Source organism: Drosophila grimshawi, unplaced genomic scaffold (genome assembly GCF_018153295.1).
Source record: "Drosophila grimshawi isolate 15287-2541.00 unplaced genomic scaffold, ASM1815329v1 contig_311, whole genome shotgun sequence".
Classification (NCBI taxonomy): domain Eukaryota; kingdom Metazoa; phylum Arthropoda; class Insecta; order Diptera; family Drosophilidae; genus Drosophila; species Drosophila grimshawi.
In genome coordinates, this window is record NW_025063098.1 from 8904301 (window position 1) to 8917472 (window position 13172).

The 13172-nt window shown below is 39.1% G+C and overlaps 1 protein-coding gene across 2 annotated transcripts; it reads left to right on the top strand.

Moving 5' to 3' along the window:
- Positions 1-76: 76 nt before the first annotated feature.
- Positions 77-12111, top strand: LOC6563222. Of its 2 annotated transcripts, XR_004365180.2 has the most exons (7): positions 77-265; positions 5971-6635; positions 6700-6835; positions 8335-8468; positions 10954-11182; positions 11262-11443; positions 11502-12111. XR_004365180.2 is itself a non-coding variant. In XM_001989899.3 (6 exons), the coding sequence occupies exons 1-6, from the start codon at positions 211-213 to the stop codon at positions 11366-11368; spliced, it is 1326 nt and encodes a 441-aa protein (XP_001989935.1). In that variant the 5' UTR covers positions 77-210; the 3' UTR covers positions 11369-12111. The 2 variants fall into 2 exon arrangements, 1 of the variants encoding a protein (XP_001989935.1); XM_001989899.3 differs by having other exon boundaries at positions 11262-12111.
- The last annotated feature ends 1061 nt before the right edge of the window (positions 12112-13172 follow it).

A 13172-nucleotide genomic window follows, 5' to 3' on the forward strand; every position in this document is an offset into this window, starting at 1 on the left:
ACAAAAGGCGCAAAAACTAAACTAAACAACTATCAAGAAGGAAAAGAGAAAATCACTTAAATCGGCAAGAAAACAGCTTACAAAGAAAAACAAAACGCAGAAAACAGAAACAGCAAAGAGGAAAAAGTGAACTCTAAACGCATTGCATAACCGGCCCTAAGCAGAACGTCGTATCATTAGCCCAGCTTAAGGAATTATTATGCTATAAATATGAGAAACACTAACGATATACACATCATTGTGCTCATTTGCTGTTTGCTACAAGGTGAGTGCAACAGTTTTTAAGGAAAAGTTGATGATACGAAAAGGCAAGATTGGGTATACACACTCAGGAAAAAACGGATCCCTGAATTTTAGAAAATCACTATACTTTTGGGCGTCAAAGTTAACTCTACCTATTATTCAGAAAGTATATTTCAAAAATGAAAAATTTTGTTTTTATAAAAATCAGAGTTTTTGTTTGCTTAATTCCATGGTACATTTTTCTAAAATCTAGATAAATTATGTCCAGGGTGTTTTTATTACAAGGCATTAACATTAGATCTTTTGTTACTTGTAAAATCATTAATATTTTTAAATCTCATATATACACACGTTTTATTTATTTTAATTTAATTTGACAGACAGCAATATAGGGTTTGCAATATAGACAATATAGAAATATATTCTATTATTAAGAAAAATATTCCTGCAAAATAGAAAGCAGCCTTTCTAATTTTAAGATAGTTTGTTTCGTATGTCAGAAAGAAGAAAACTTTACAGTTCTCATGACGATTTTGGGGCGATTCTCTTTCTGAGTGTACGATGCCACCTAGAGAGGGGACTGTCGGCACCCTGCAAGTCAATAAAAAGCAAATTGTAACTGCTGAACAATGTTGCTTGTGGCATTTTAGCACCTCGATACACACACACAGGGAACGTTGCCACACTCCCACATAGCTGCCTCTGTGGCATGTGTAGTCTTTGACTGCGTGCATGCGTGGACTCCGAGCAGCACAACCAACGTCAATGGCACACCCAGCTCGAATGCCTCCTAACCCCTGCAGCGACTGTTCGTTTCGCTCATTTTTTCTGTGTGCCGCATGTGGTGCGCATACAAATAAGCTACGATTCGGTGCCCGGAACTCAATTTCACCTGTCTTCAATCTGGTTTATTTATAAAAAGAAAAAGACATTATAATTTTAACTTAATGGAATTTGTGCACTGCTTTTTATCGCCTGTTGAGCGCGATGACGTTTTAAGCTTGAAATCAGCTCAGTAGATACTCAATTCTGTTTAAAACAGGCAGCCGTGCCTCTCAGTGACACGTACGTATATGCTGTAGTTGACATATGTGGCATATTGCGATCCGTTGCAGCTCCCAGAAGAAATCAGCCATATGCATTCACAAACGTTGCGGCTGTGACATACAGTGAGTTGCAGCTGCTGTCGCATTTGCATTGACACAAATTCCAATTCATTTTGCAAATATGTATCGTAATCCTTCTCAAAGTGCGCACATGCCAAACGCATAGTTCATTCCAAAGGGGCAGGCATTGCGGCATATAGTCATCTTACTGGCATCGTCAAGCCTGCAATAAAAGCTTTAACGTTTTCGAGCAGCCTCAGCAAATTGTTTGGCGAACGTGTGTCGGATGCACGTCTGTCTCCAGAGCCCAGTTCAATTTATGTGCGAATTAACTTCATACTCAGGATGCGTATTGCACAGTAATCCCTTATTTTATTAAAAGTGCCTTCAAATGGCATGTTGTCACTCTGATTACCATGACACTCATCATAGCTCTGGACAACGAATTTATGGACAGGTCATTCTAGTGCTAAAGTTATACTTATTATTTAGAAGAAAACAAATATAGAAAATCGCCCTTAAAATTAGAAAAGCTGTTTTATATTTAAAAATATATATATGTCCCTTAATATTATAATATATTTCTAAATAGTCTTTGTAAATGTGAAATCTTTAAATACTAATGTTTAATAATAACAAAAAACACATTTGAAAACTACGCTAGAGGTTAAATATATAGTTTTTAAAATTAAAAAAAATTACCTTGGAATTAAGAAAATAATTTTCGGGTTTTTTACAAAGACACAATATGCCGTTTCAGAAATATACTTGCTATATGCCAATAAGATGAGTTACCATTGGCGCCAAAAATGTGTCGACTTCAAAAAAGTGTGGCAATTTTCTTTTTAGTGTTTGTAAGAGTGCTAAGCTTAATTGAAGACTCTCCCACACCTGTCGTCAAACTTTTAATTTCAAAATGCTTGCCAGTCGCTAGTTGCAGCTCTTTGCTTTTGCGCTTGTTATTTTATTCATAAATGTTTTACTAAAAGTCATAAGGATTACTTCGCTCAGTGTTACAGCAAACAGAATACACAGCAGGATTCTTGCTTAGTGAAGTACGTTTACAATTTCACACACATTTGCATCGGTTGTCATGTCAGACCCGTTTAAAGTTGCATTGTTGCAGTCTTTGTTGTTGTTGCTGTTGTTTGGTTTTTTTCGTGTAGTTGTTTTGCGGATTTGCGCCGGATTTATGTCAACTTGAATACATCAGAGGCGCTTGCATAGACTTGCTAGTTTGGTGTTGCTGTTGCCGCTTGTGGTGGCTCTAAACAAAAATGCATACGCAATCGCGCTGCAACGGGGCGTACGAGTATCGTTTGAGTGATGGTGTGGTGCCTTTGAGCCAACTGCACGCCTCAAAACTGTTGCACACTTTTTTTGTTTGTTGCTTTTGCTTTCGTTTTCGTTTTTTTTTTCCTTTTTTTTTTTTGCTGATGATACTTGCTCTGACGCCCACGCGTCTGTGGACCTTGTGTGGTCTCCCGCGTTGCCTTTGTTGTTGCACGCTTACTGCGGCAAACTAACCTAAAGGCTTTTTCATTATAGTTTCTCTTAGATTTCTAGTTTTTCTATTTGGCACAAGGCTAAACGCGACCCGTAATGAAGTTTTCATCATACTTCCCGTTTTCCCTGTCAGTAATTGTTTTTTAACCGCCATAAGTCCTTCACTACCCAATACCGCATCATTATGTACATTTTAACGAAGTCTAGACTTTTGCCATCAGCAAGACGACAACAATCAACAGCAACGAGCAATATAAGATGCCCCAATGAGCTGCGACTTAAATTGATTGTCATTTAAATATCGTTTACTGAGTTTGATGCTGTTGTTGTTGTGTCTTAAACATTTCAAAGGTTTTTTGGTGACTTTCGAGTGATGGGCTGCCAAGAAGGCCATTGTCTGTGGCCCAGGTTGGCACAGGAACTGGACGAATTTGACGCCAGATAAAACTTTGCCATCCCGCCGAAGGCCGCATAATTGCTGTGAATGCCCCGAACTCATTAGTGGTTTAATGATTGTCCCCTTACGAGCAACTAATCCGCTTTGATAGAATTTTTGGGTGTTATATCTTCTAATGGCGGCCATCATTATGCGCTAGTTGATAAAGCAATTCGGGCTGGCCCTCGCTAATAGGGTCCACTGATTTTCATACCAACCCTTATTAGTGTGGGGCCCCACCTGACTAGAACCTACTTTTCACGCTGTACATTATCTAATTTGGTTATTTTGTGTTTGATTTTCTACTCTCCGCTACCTCGCTCATTCCCAATGTGTGCCAATTTAATCGAATTATGGTAAATGTTTCATATAAAAGAGGGCAGCTGTGGGAAAAGTGCTCCACCACATTAAACGGGCAGTCGTCTGCATGGAGAAGCTTGTTTAAATATGCGTTAATGAAAGAAATTATCATACATACTTAACGAAGCAAACTGATTTCTTGCCCCTGCTTCGGCTGTTCATACATATTTGATGTAACTAAATTGCACAGCATTTCCATAAATTTAAGAGTGCAAAGTTAAAGTAAAGAAGACCAGGCTAAAGTGAAGTGAGCTGCTGTTTTTCGAGCTTTTAGCTTTGAACACCGATATTCGATTTTTGAATTTACTTAACTTTTGAATGCCTCATACATTTGATGGCAGAATTTCGTACAGTGGAACCAATCATTGTGATATTGTGCTGATTTTCAATGAAAAATCGTTAAAAATTTTACAAAAACGCCATAATTCTGGCGCCAAGTATAAGTTTGCTTTTTATGTAGAGAGTATTTTTCTATAATGGAAGATTGTGTCTTTCTTCTCATAATTCCAGATTACATATTTCAGAAAGTTAAGTAAAATATGTCTTTCCACTGTTTTTTATATGTGTACATAGAACTTCTTTCATTAACGTTTCTGATGCTTAATCTTTTCTATTTCTTAGACTTTTTTTTTTTTTTTATATTTAGAAATTTTTCTAAAATCAAGAAAATGTTTGCTTCGTATCCGGATAGCTTTCTACACATCAGGAAAATGTTTTTCTGAGTGTCGAAGTATGGAAATAGTATTTGAAAGTAATGCGTTAACCCTGTATTGCAGTGCATTTTAATCAGACTTTCTGTGCTTACCCCATTGTACCTCAGGCTTATTGTGTTTCTCGCTGCTGCAGGCATCGTTTTTGCCTTTTTGTTGGCTTTGTAGCTTTTCGGGCGCAACTGTTGCTCTTGTTTTGTTGTTGGATCTGGTGTGTTGGTAGCATTCAAGTATTCTGCTTTTAATTAATATTAAGATACTTTGTCATGTCATGTGTCTGCTTTGTCAGGACTGCTTCTTGGAGCGACTGTGTACACATGTATACATACTAATCATTGCCATTAGTTAAGGCATCCTTATTTTATATTTGCCGTCAGCCCCCTGGCTAATCTATTCATTTGCACGACAAGGTTTAATTACTGTGATGGTTTTAAATTCGCTACTTCTGACAACCCTGCCAAACTGTTATAAACTGTTGTTTCTGATATAATAATGTTAATTTCCAGCATAAAGTATATGTATTACAAATGAAATAATCGGCTTTCGCCAAAATGTCTGATCAAACTGATATGAGTTTCACTCTGCAAGTATTTTCGATATAGCTAAAAATTGCATAAACATTTACAGTTTAGGGCAGGAGTTTGTTTGCTTTAAATTGAGAGTGTGTTTAATGGCCGTCCAGTTTTGTTAGCTATTAAATAATTTATGGAAAAAAGGACATAACCGTAAGCTGATTTTGTAATTTAACGCTGTATGAGCAACAGCAGCAGCAGCAGCAGCAGAAGCGGCAGCAACAATAACAATAACATTAACAATGGCTGTCGAGGTTGCGAGCCAATATCCTGATGGCGCTCGTTCGCTATTTGTAATTTGTGGCAGGGATGAGCCACGTGGCAGCCGGCGTCATAATTTCACAAAGGATTAAGCACGATTACGCGCTCATTTTTGAATATTTACGGCCAGCAGCCCAGCAGTAGGATATTAACATACGGAAGGCTCATTGGCGGCATTAATTTCTATAAATTTCATCTTCTTGTTGTTGTATATTTATTTATTTATTTACCCATAAATAAAGGATTTCTTATTTTACCTGATTGCTGCATAAATCTTCTGACAGCAGCTCGTTTAATAATTCACCACCTCTGTCAGCGGACACAAATCAATTATGCAAATAAGCAAGGAAACCGAAAATTTTATATGCATAACAAAATTGGTTAAAGAGTGAAAAAACAAAAACAAATCAGAATGCAGAGCAGTCGACTAGAATATACCCTAAGCCCAGCTTCCTTCAACGCTATGGCTTTTATTGTTATTGGAGATTGATTTGCGTCGTATATTCGTGAAATGGGGAATTTATTGGACTATCTAGCTCTGAGATGAAACTATTCGTACAGACGGAGCCACATGGCTATATCGACTCGATTGTTATACTTAATGGGGTCGGACATTTTTCCATATGTCAGTTGCATGCCTTTGCACAACTTCAATATACCCTTTTTACCCATTGTTAATGGGTTCAGGTTACACAAATATCTGAAACCGCTTTACATGGATGCCATAGCTTTTGACCTTTATTATATTTAAATCTGTATATTTTTGTCGCCTGCAGGTTTCGCGTTGGGCGTGCGCATGATTAAGGTCTCCATACCCGCCTTCAAAATGCGTGGTGAATCCGCCTTCATGGAATGCCAATATGAGTTGAATCGGACGCACGGACCACAGATATCCAGCAATGGGCATCGAGAGCGCGATCGCTATCCACATGGCGGTAGCGATGTCCACTACGTGGATGCGGATAATGAAAGACAGTCATATCGACGCATGCATCAGGGACAGCGACCATATCAACAGCACCAGCAGCGCCGGCAACAGCATCAGCCGTTGGCTCTGAGGCAGTATCAGAGCCAGTCGGAGGGGCATAACCCACCACTGCCGCCGCCACAGTCACCCTATGGCCACAGCGTATATCGGGGCAGTGCAGCGTCCGGATATCTGGGCGGCCGGCTGAGCGCCAGCGTGAATAATGGTGGAGGAGGCGGGAGTATGGGCAATGGTGGCAGCTCCAGCGGTTCCATTTCGTACATGCCTGACTTTGGCCGCGACGATAAATTCAATGAAAGTGAGGAGGGCGAGGATGAAGATGAGGAGGCGCAGGAGGAGGGCGAGGCGCTGTACGCCATCAAATGGTACAAAGACAACGAGGAGTTCTATCGCTATGTGCCAAAGGCTCGTCCGCCCAAAACCAGCTACCGTGTGGATGGTGTGCGCGTCATTGTAAGTATACGCCCAGCCACTGTTCGCTAAGCCAGGGACCAACCCTTTTATCTCTTCTCGACAGGAGGAGCTGTCCGATGCTAGTCGCGTTTTGCTGCGGGGCCTGACCCTAAACTCCACAGGCCTCTATCGTTGTGAAATCTCCGCTGAGGCGCCAAATTTCTCATCCGTTCAGGGCGAGGGTCGCCTGGATATTGTTTGTAAGTAAAAAAGATAATTTTTTATTTAACAAAAATACAAATATCAAGCAAAGCGTTGCAACGTTAAAATACTGCCAATATTTACTCGACAATTTATATGGCAATTACAAACAAATATTGCATTTGTAAGCTAACAATTACGTTTATTTACCTTTGAGCAGTGTGCATACGTAAAATGCAATCCGTATTTAGTCTGTTTTCAAATTTAAGATTAAATCACACTCTATATTTATTGGCAAATATTATATTTGTATTTGCCTTTGCAATTCAAATTAGTCTGGCAAAATTGGCAATTTAGCTGTTTATTTTATATTCGAAATGCTTTTAAAAGCCATTTATTAACTTTAGTTGTGTGACAGCACTTTTCTGTTACTTCAAATAAGTGCATTTTTATCGTTTCATATTTTTGTTTAACCTGAACGCTTTAAAAGCTGGTAAAGGGAATATAGTGAAGGTATGTAACAGGCAGAAGGAAGCATCTTCGAGTTAGAGACTTCAATTTTGGAATATGTGGTCAACTTTATTTCTTTTAATTTTCGTTAATTTTTTTTAATTGCCCTGAAGTGCGAATATAGATACATATTTCCGATTCCAATCAAAACAAGAGTCTTAAGGGCAGCTTATTTAAGCTGATTTTTATAACTAATTGCTTTGTTCAACTAGAAACACCCAAGTTATAGAAGAAAAAGTATTCTTATATTGATCTCATTACTCGTCAGCAGGTGCAAGCATTTTCTCTAGATGATTTCAGTGATTTGAGGCTTTTAAATGATATTTGGCAATATGACTATAGCCTGTTTTTAGTCGACTTAATAACAACATTTAACATCAGGCTTTTGGGTATCTCGTAGTTGAGCTGACGCGACTGTAACAGCAGTATTACTTGTTTGTGCATGCACGTGCATGCATGTTTTTGTTTAAGCCATATGCATGTACATCTGCAGTTGCAAAGGGAATAAGTAAGGCTGATACAGGGGGTAACACGGTAACACGGTCCCATTGGCTATGGTGATAGCAATGCCAATATATTTGGCATGGCAACGGTCAGCAGTTATGGCCATGGGTCTCATTCGGCGATTTATAAGTTGAAATGTTATTTTAATGGATATTTCCTCAGTGTGTTCCGCACACCACCCATTTTGGTGTAGTGTTAGTATTTTTTCATTGCCATCAATCCCTTCCACTTGTTCCGCATTTATTCCTTTTGCATACAATATGCGAGTTTTTGTTTAAGCTGTTGGTTTTTATATTGCACTTTTGTAAAAAGCAGGAAAATGTTTACGCGAACACTGAATGGAAGTGATTGCAGTGATTTTATTTATTTGTTGTACCATGCTTTTTTGTCAACAATATTTTGTTTCTTTGACTACATCAATAAATGTGGCAATGAATACTTGATATTTGTTGTAAAAATATAATATTATTTGTGAACTGAACCCAGTTATTCGGGATCTAAGTTTAATCTTCAAAAAAATACATAAATTTCTCATTATTTACAGTTCTACCACGAGACGGCCCTCATATTAGAGGACAGCAGTATCAGTATCAAATCGGTGAATATTTAAATTTAAATTGCACATCGGGGAAATCACATCCTGCCTCTCATCTGCAGTGGTTCGTGAATGAGCAGCCGGTAAGTTCTTTTTAGCGCAATCCAACATTCTCGAACAATATTTGTATACCCTGAACGCATTAAAAATGGGTAAAAAGGGGTATAATGGCTTTGTGGAAAAGTATGCAAAAGGCAGACGGAAGCAGCTCCGACCCCAAAGAGTTTTTGATTCGATATAACCAAGTCCGTCTGTATGAACAAACGGATCTCGGAGACTATATCGATAAGTCTTTTATTTTCGCGAATATCGATATATATCGATTCACTTTAGCATTAACTGCAGTTATTTATATTGCTAAACTGTTGAAATTTGGTTAAGGTTGGATAAGAAACAACCAAGTTATAGTTCAGAATGTATTTTCTACTACATGCTCAAACCTTTTCTGTATACTTTTCTGTTGTAAAGGATCAAGGATCAGAGTATCTCGTAGTCGAGCTCACTCGACTACCGCGTTCTTAGTTGCTCTGTTAGCATTCTCTTTTTGTATTCACAAGCGCTTACATTAATCAGGCTGGTCCAGCTTGCAAGGGCTGGCCCAGCACATTTTATGTATACAGTAAACATTTAAGCCCCCCAACAATGGCAAACAATGGACCACGGCGCAACCGTGGCACAAAAACAGTGACCAAATCTCTGGCACAGCTGGCGATGCAGGTGTCAGAAATTATTTCATGAGCAAAAATCATGTAGGCGTCCAGGCTTTTGGATTTGCTTATGTCCATGTCCTCGCCACCCCTGCCACTATTATCTGCCTTTGTCAGAGCCTTGGCTTGGTTTATGGCATGTTGTTAGTTGTCTGTAGGTGGAGTTGGGCTCGTTACACGTTTAAGTTAACCGGAACTCGAAACGGCTGCCGATTCGAGTGCGGGACATGAGGAACGAAGGGAGGACTGGGCCCTCACTGCATTTCATAGACGGCGGCGGCTACATGCCACTCAAATTGTGTGAATCCAGGCGTTAAGGTACGAGTTAGTTCATTGTACATGGTGCTGGCGCTGTCGAACATCGGAGAGGCGTTTGCCGTTGTCCTTCAACCACTTTTTGTGGAAATAAAAGAAAAATCAATAATTGCGATTAGGCACGCTTCCCGGCTTATTTGCATTTCAACAATAGCTAAAAGAACGTTTATTGAATTCCATTTCCGAAGTATTTCATGTCTATAGAACATTGCTTTGTTTTTCCATGTAGAAGTATGTTTCTTTCTTTAAGGTCTTGTAACCAGAAATAAATGCCAATAAGGTAGACAAATATTTGGCAATTTTCGAAATTTTATAATTCTTACATTGCCCCATTCTGGCCACAAAATGTGTTAGAAATACATTTAGCACTCGTTGTAGAACCCATTCAGGTCTCTGCCTTTGCCTAAGAATGCGACGGGAATTTCAAATGCCCTTATTTTATAGGAGCTGCCTTGTTGCTTTTGCTTGTTGTACGTTTTGTTTCAGGGCATCGGACAGACAGCAGTTGGCATTTGCAGCATGTTCGTTATGTCACCCTGACACAAGCACAATTGCGACAAGGCAGCCCACCAGCATGTTTAATTTATGCCTTTAAAGTTTAAAACTGCTTTAAACTTTGGTATGCGAGAGCTCGGTAACTTTTATGGACGCCATAAAGAATGGCGAACCAATCGCATAACAAATGGCAACAATTTCGCTCACAAACGGGCAAAGAGCTGGGCCCCCTCCCGCATTCAATTCAACAAACTCAATCCAAATCCAATGTACCAGCAAAAAGTTCAAGCTATTTATTTAAGCATTTCACATTTTGTATCTGCACACCGCATTTCTCTTATTTATGGCGCCGTGCTCTGCGAAAATGGCTTCATTTTTTTGCAAGTGCGTCATGACCCCCAATGAGAATCTCACCCCCAAGTTGCTGACAGCAGCCACGCTTAAAGCCAGTTATTTTAAAGCGCCTGTCTGAACTGATAATTGTTACCTTTGGTTAACACACCTATACATAGCCATATACGATACACAGCTGTCCGTGGGTCCAGGTTCCCAATAAACAAAAGCAACATTTGCTTTCTGTTGAGCATTTGAGCGCTTACACGACACGTCTGACATGCCCCAGAGCATCATTGTTGCTGTAACTTATGCGCCGTAAGGACGAGGTACACTCGGAAAAAAATCATCGCGAATTTTAGAAAATTATCATACTTTTGGCTGCAAAGGTAACTAAGCTTATTCTTCAAAAGTTTGGCTAAAATATGTTAAAATTAAATGGCATTACGCATAACAGTAACATTAGTTTTTTTCGGTTTGCATTTTCACTTTTTAGAAATATTTTCTTTTGTATTTCTTAAATTATTTCTAAAAACAAGAAAAGCTTTATATTTTTCAGGGCAAGTACCATTTTAGGGCGATTTTCAAAAATTCAGGCTGATTTTTTTTTAGTGTAATGTGTAAACAACTGATGAGTACAGAATAGAGTAAGAGCGAGCGAAGGATATAAATAGTAGTTTAGAAAAAACAATAAACAATATGCGGTCATCCCTTGCAGATACTGGATGAGCACTACCTGCACAAATACACCGATATCGTGCATAAGCATGGACTAATCACCTCAATACTGGGCCTGCAGCTGGAACTGGAGCCGCGACACTTCCAGGATGGCGACATGCGCGTCAAGTGCCTAGCTAGCATATCGCCGGTGCTGTGGAAGGGTGGCAAGGAGAGCATTCTGCAGCGCCGACCTGGCATTATTGACAATCGCGAGACCATGCTGCTGGGTGAGTGAACACTGCGACCAGTTCTTTTAATTGATTTTTATTACACCTCATCTTCCCTTCCGTTCCCATCACATCGTAGTACGCAGTGCGGCTGGCCAATCTGGGAGCAATATACTGCGCCTACTGACCATCACCATCATCCTGGCGCGCATTGGTCAGTGGCTGCTCAGTCCCGAGCTTACTTAGAGTGATTTGGAAGTGGTGTCCAAGGCAGACACATGATTTTCAATTCAATTCAATTGCAATTGCAGAGCATAAATGGTGATTTTGTATACTTAAAGTGTAATATCTTTAGTTTCTAAGCGATAACCGATAACAGGAAATTTCCCCGGCAACCACTCAAATCAATAAGCGAATATGTCGAAAAACCTTTTGACCGAAAAATATCAATGTCATAAGGAGAGAGAGCCGGAGAGTCACTCATCAATTAAAAGGAGACGACAAATGTGGTAAATCTAGTGCAAATACGTGGCTCGTGGCTCACATACGTAAAGCATAAAGTAAATCATATCGAAAATGAACAGTGAAATTTTAAACAAGACGAGAAACCGAAATCGAGAATTTATCTGTTTGCTTCACGTGAAATCCAATTAAAAACAATTCGACAAAAAAAGCATTCCAATTAGGCACACAGTTAAGAGATAGTCGAGAGTAGCAGTTTCTGTGTAAATAATTGAAGGAAAGTAAAGCAAAATTCAAGCCTCACACATACGTGTACCGATAATTGTAAGCCTCAGATATTTCATTTGCGTCAATTTCAATGCACAGAATTTACTTTTGTATAAATAAATTTGTTAAGTGAGTAGTCTTTCATTCAAAGTCAATAGAATTTTGTAAACTGTTTAAATGGCTGGTGCTCTAAGCATTTATTAAAATTCTCGAATTTTATACACTACTATTTCAAGAGCTCGTCTTCTATTTGGAATACAAAATTATAAAACGTTGAAATGTAAAAGAATTAACTCAATTCGAAATTTCGTTTCTCCCTTGTGCAGTAGTAGTATTTGTGGGGCTTAAGAAATATAATATTACGAAGAAATAAAAAATATGTTATGACTAACTTAGATTTTAAGCAGTTTTATTTGTAGTTGAGTGGGTACAAATAATCCATGCAGTATAAAAAATTAAAATAAGAAATCAATTGACTTGTTTGTAGTAAAAACAAATTTAAACTATCATATTGCCAAACGGGGCAGCTATTATAACTACATGTAATGTGGCATAAAGCAAACTGACTCTTTCTTTCTTGAGTGTTTGATAAATAAATGTGCAAAACGAACTTTGAGTTGTGTTTCTTTTTATGTGCTTCATTTCTCCTACTAGCAATTTTACACATCTCTGGTTTTAGCTACATCTGACACGCAGCCTGGATAAATAACAAAAATTAGCACCTGTAAAACCACAGTAAACATTTTTCATACACGGCTCTTGGCTATGCACCAGTTTCTTTTGCAACAGCATAAAAGATACAAAAATTATACATAGAGCCCAAAAGGAGCAATGCTTAAACACCACGTACAAAACCGCAATCCGCGGCAGTTACACACTCTCTCCGACACACGCCCCACCCGGCAGTGGCACGGACAAAACGGCGACCGCAACGTTGCAAATGGAAAAATTGCGTGCATCCTTTTAGGCGCACATAAAACAACAACAAACTGAACTCCCGTTTATTTGCCGCACAGAAGGGTTCCTATTGCGGGCTGCCCAATTTGATGGCGTAGTAAACTTTATGGCATGCACATAAATAGAAATGCACGCAAAAGTTTGGAAGAACTGCGACAAAAATACCAAAGAATATGAACAAGGGGAACAACACGCGAACGCGTCAAAATACGCCCACTGGCCAAGTTCGTGCGTAGGCCAAGTTAGTTGCCAACGGCCAACTCTTCCGGCCGGCGGTGTACTCTAATCCGTTCATGCACCTTAGCAACTTGCTGAAGATTTATGTGTGCCTTGCATTGCACTAGGGGCACCATTTAAATGCTTC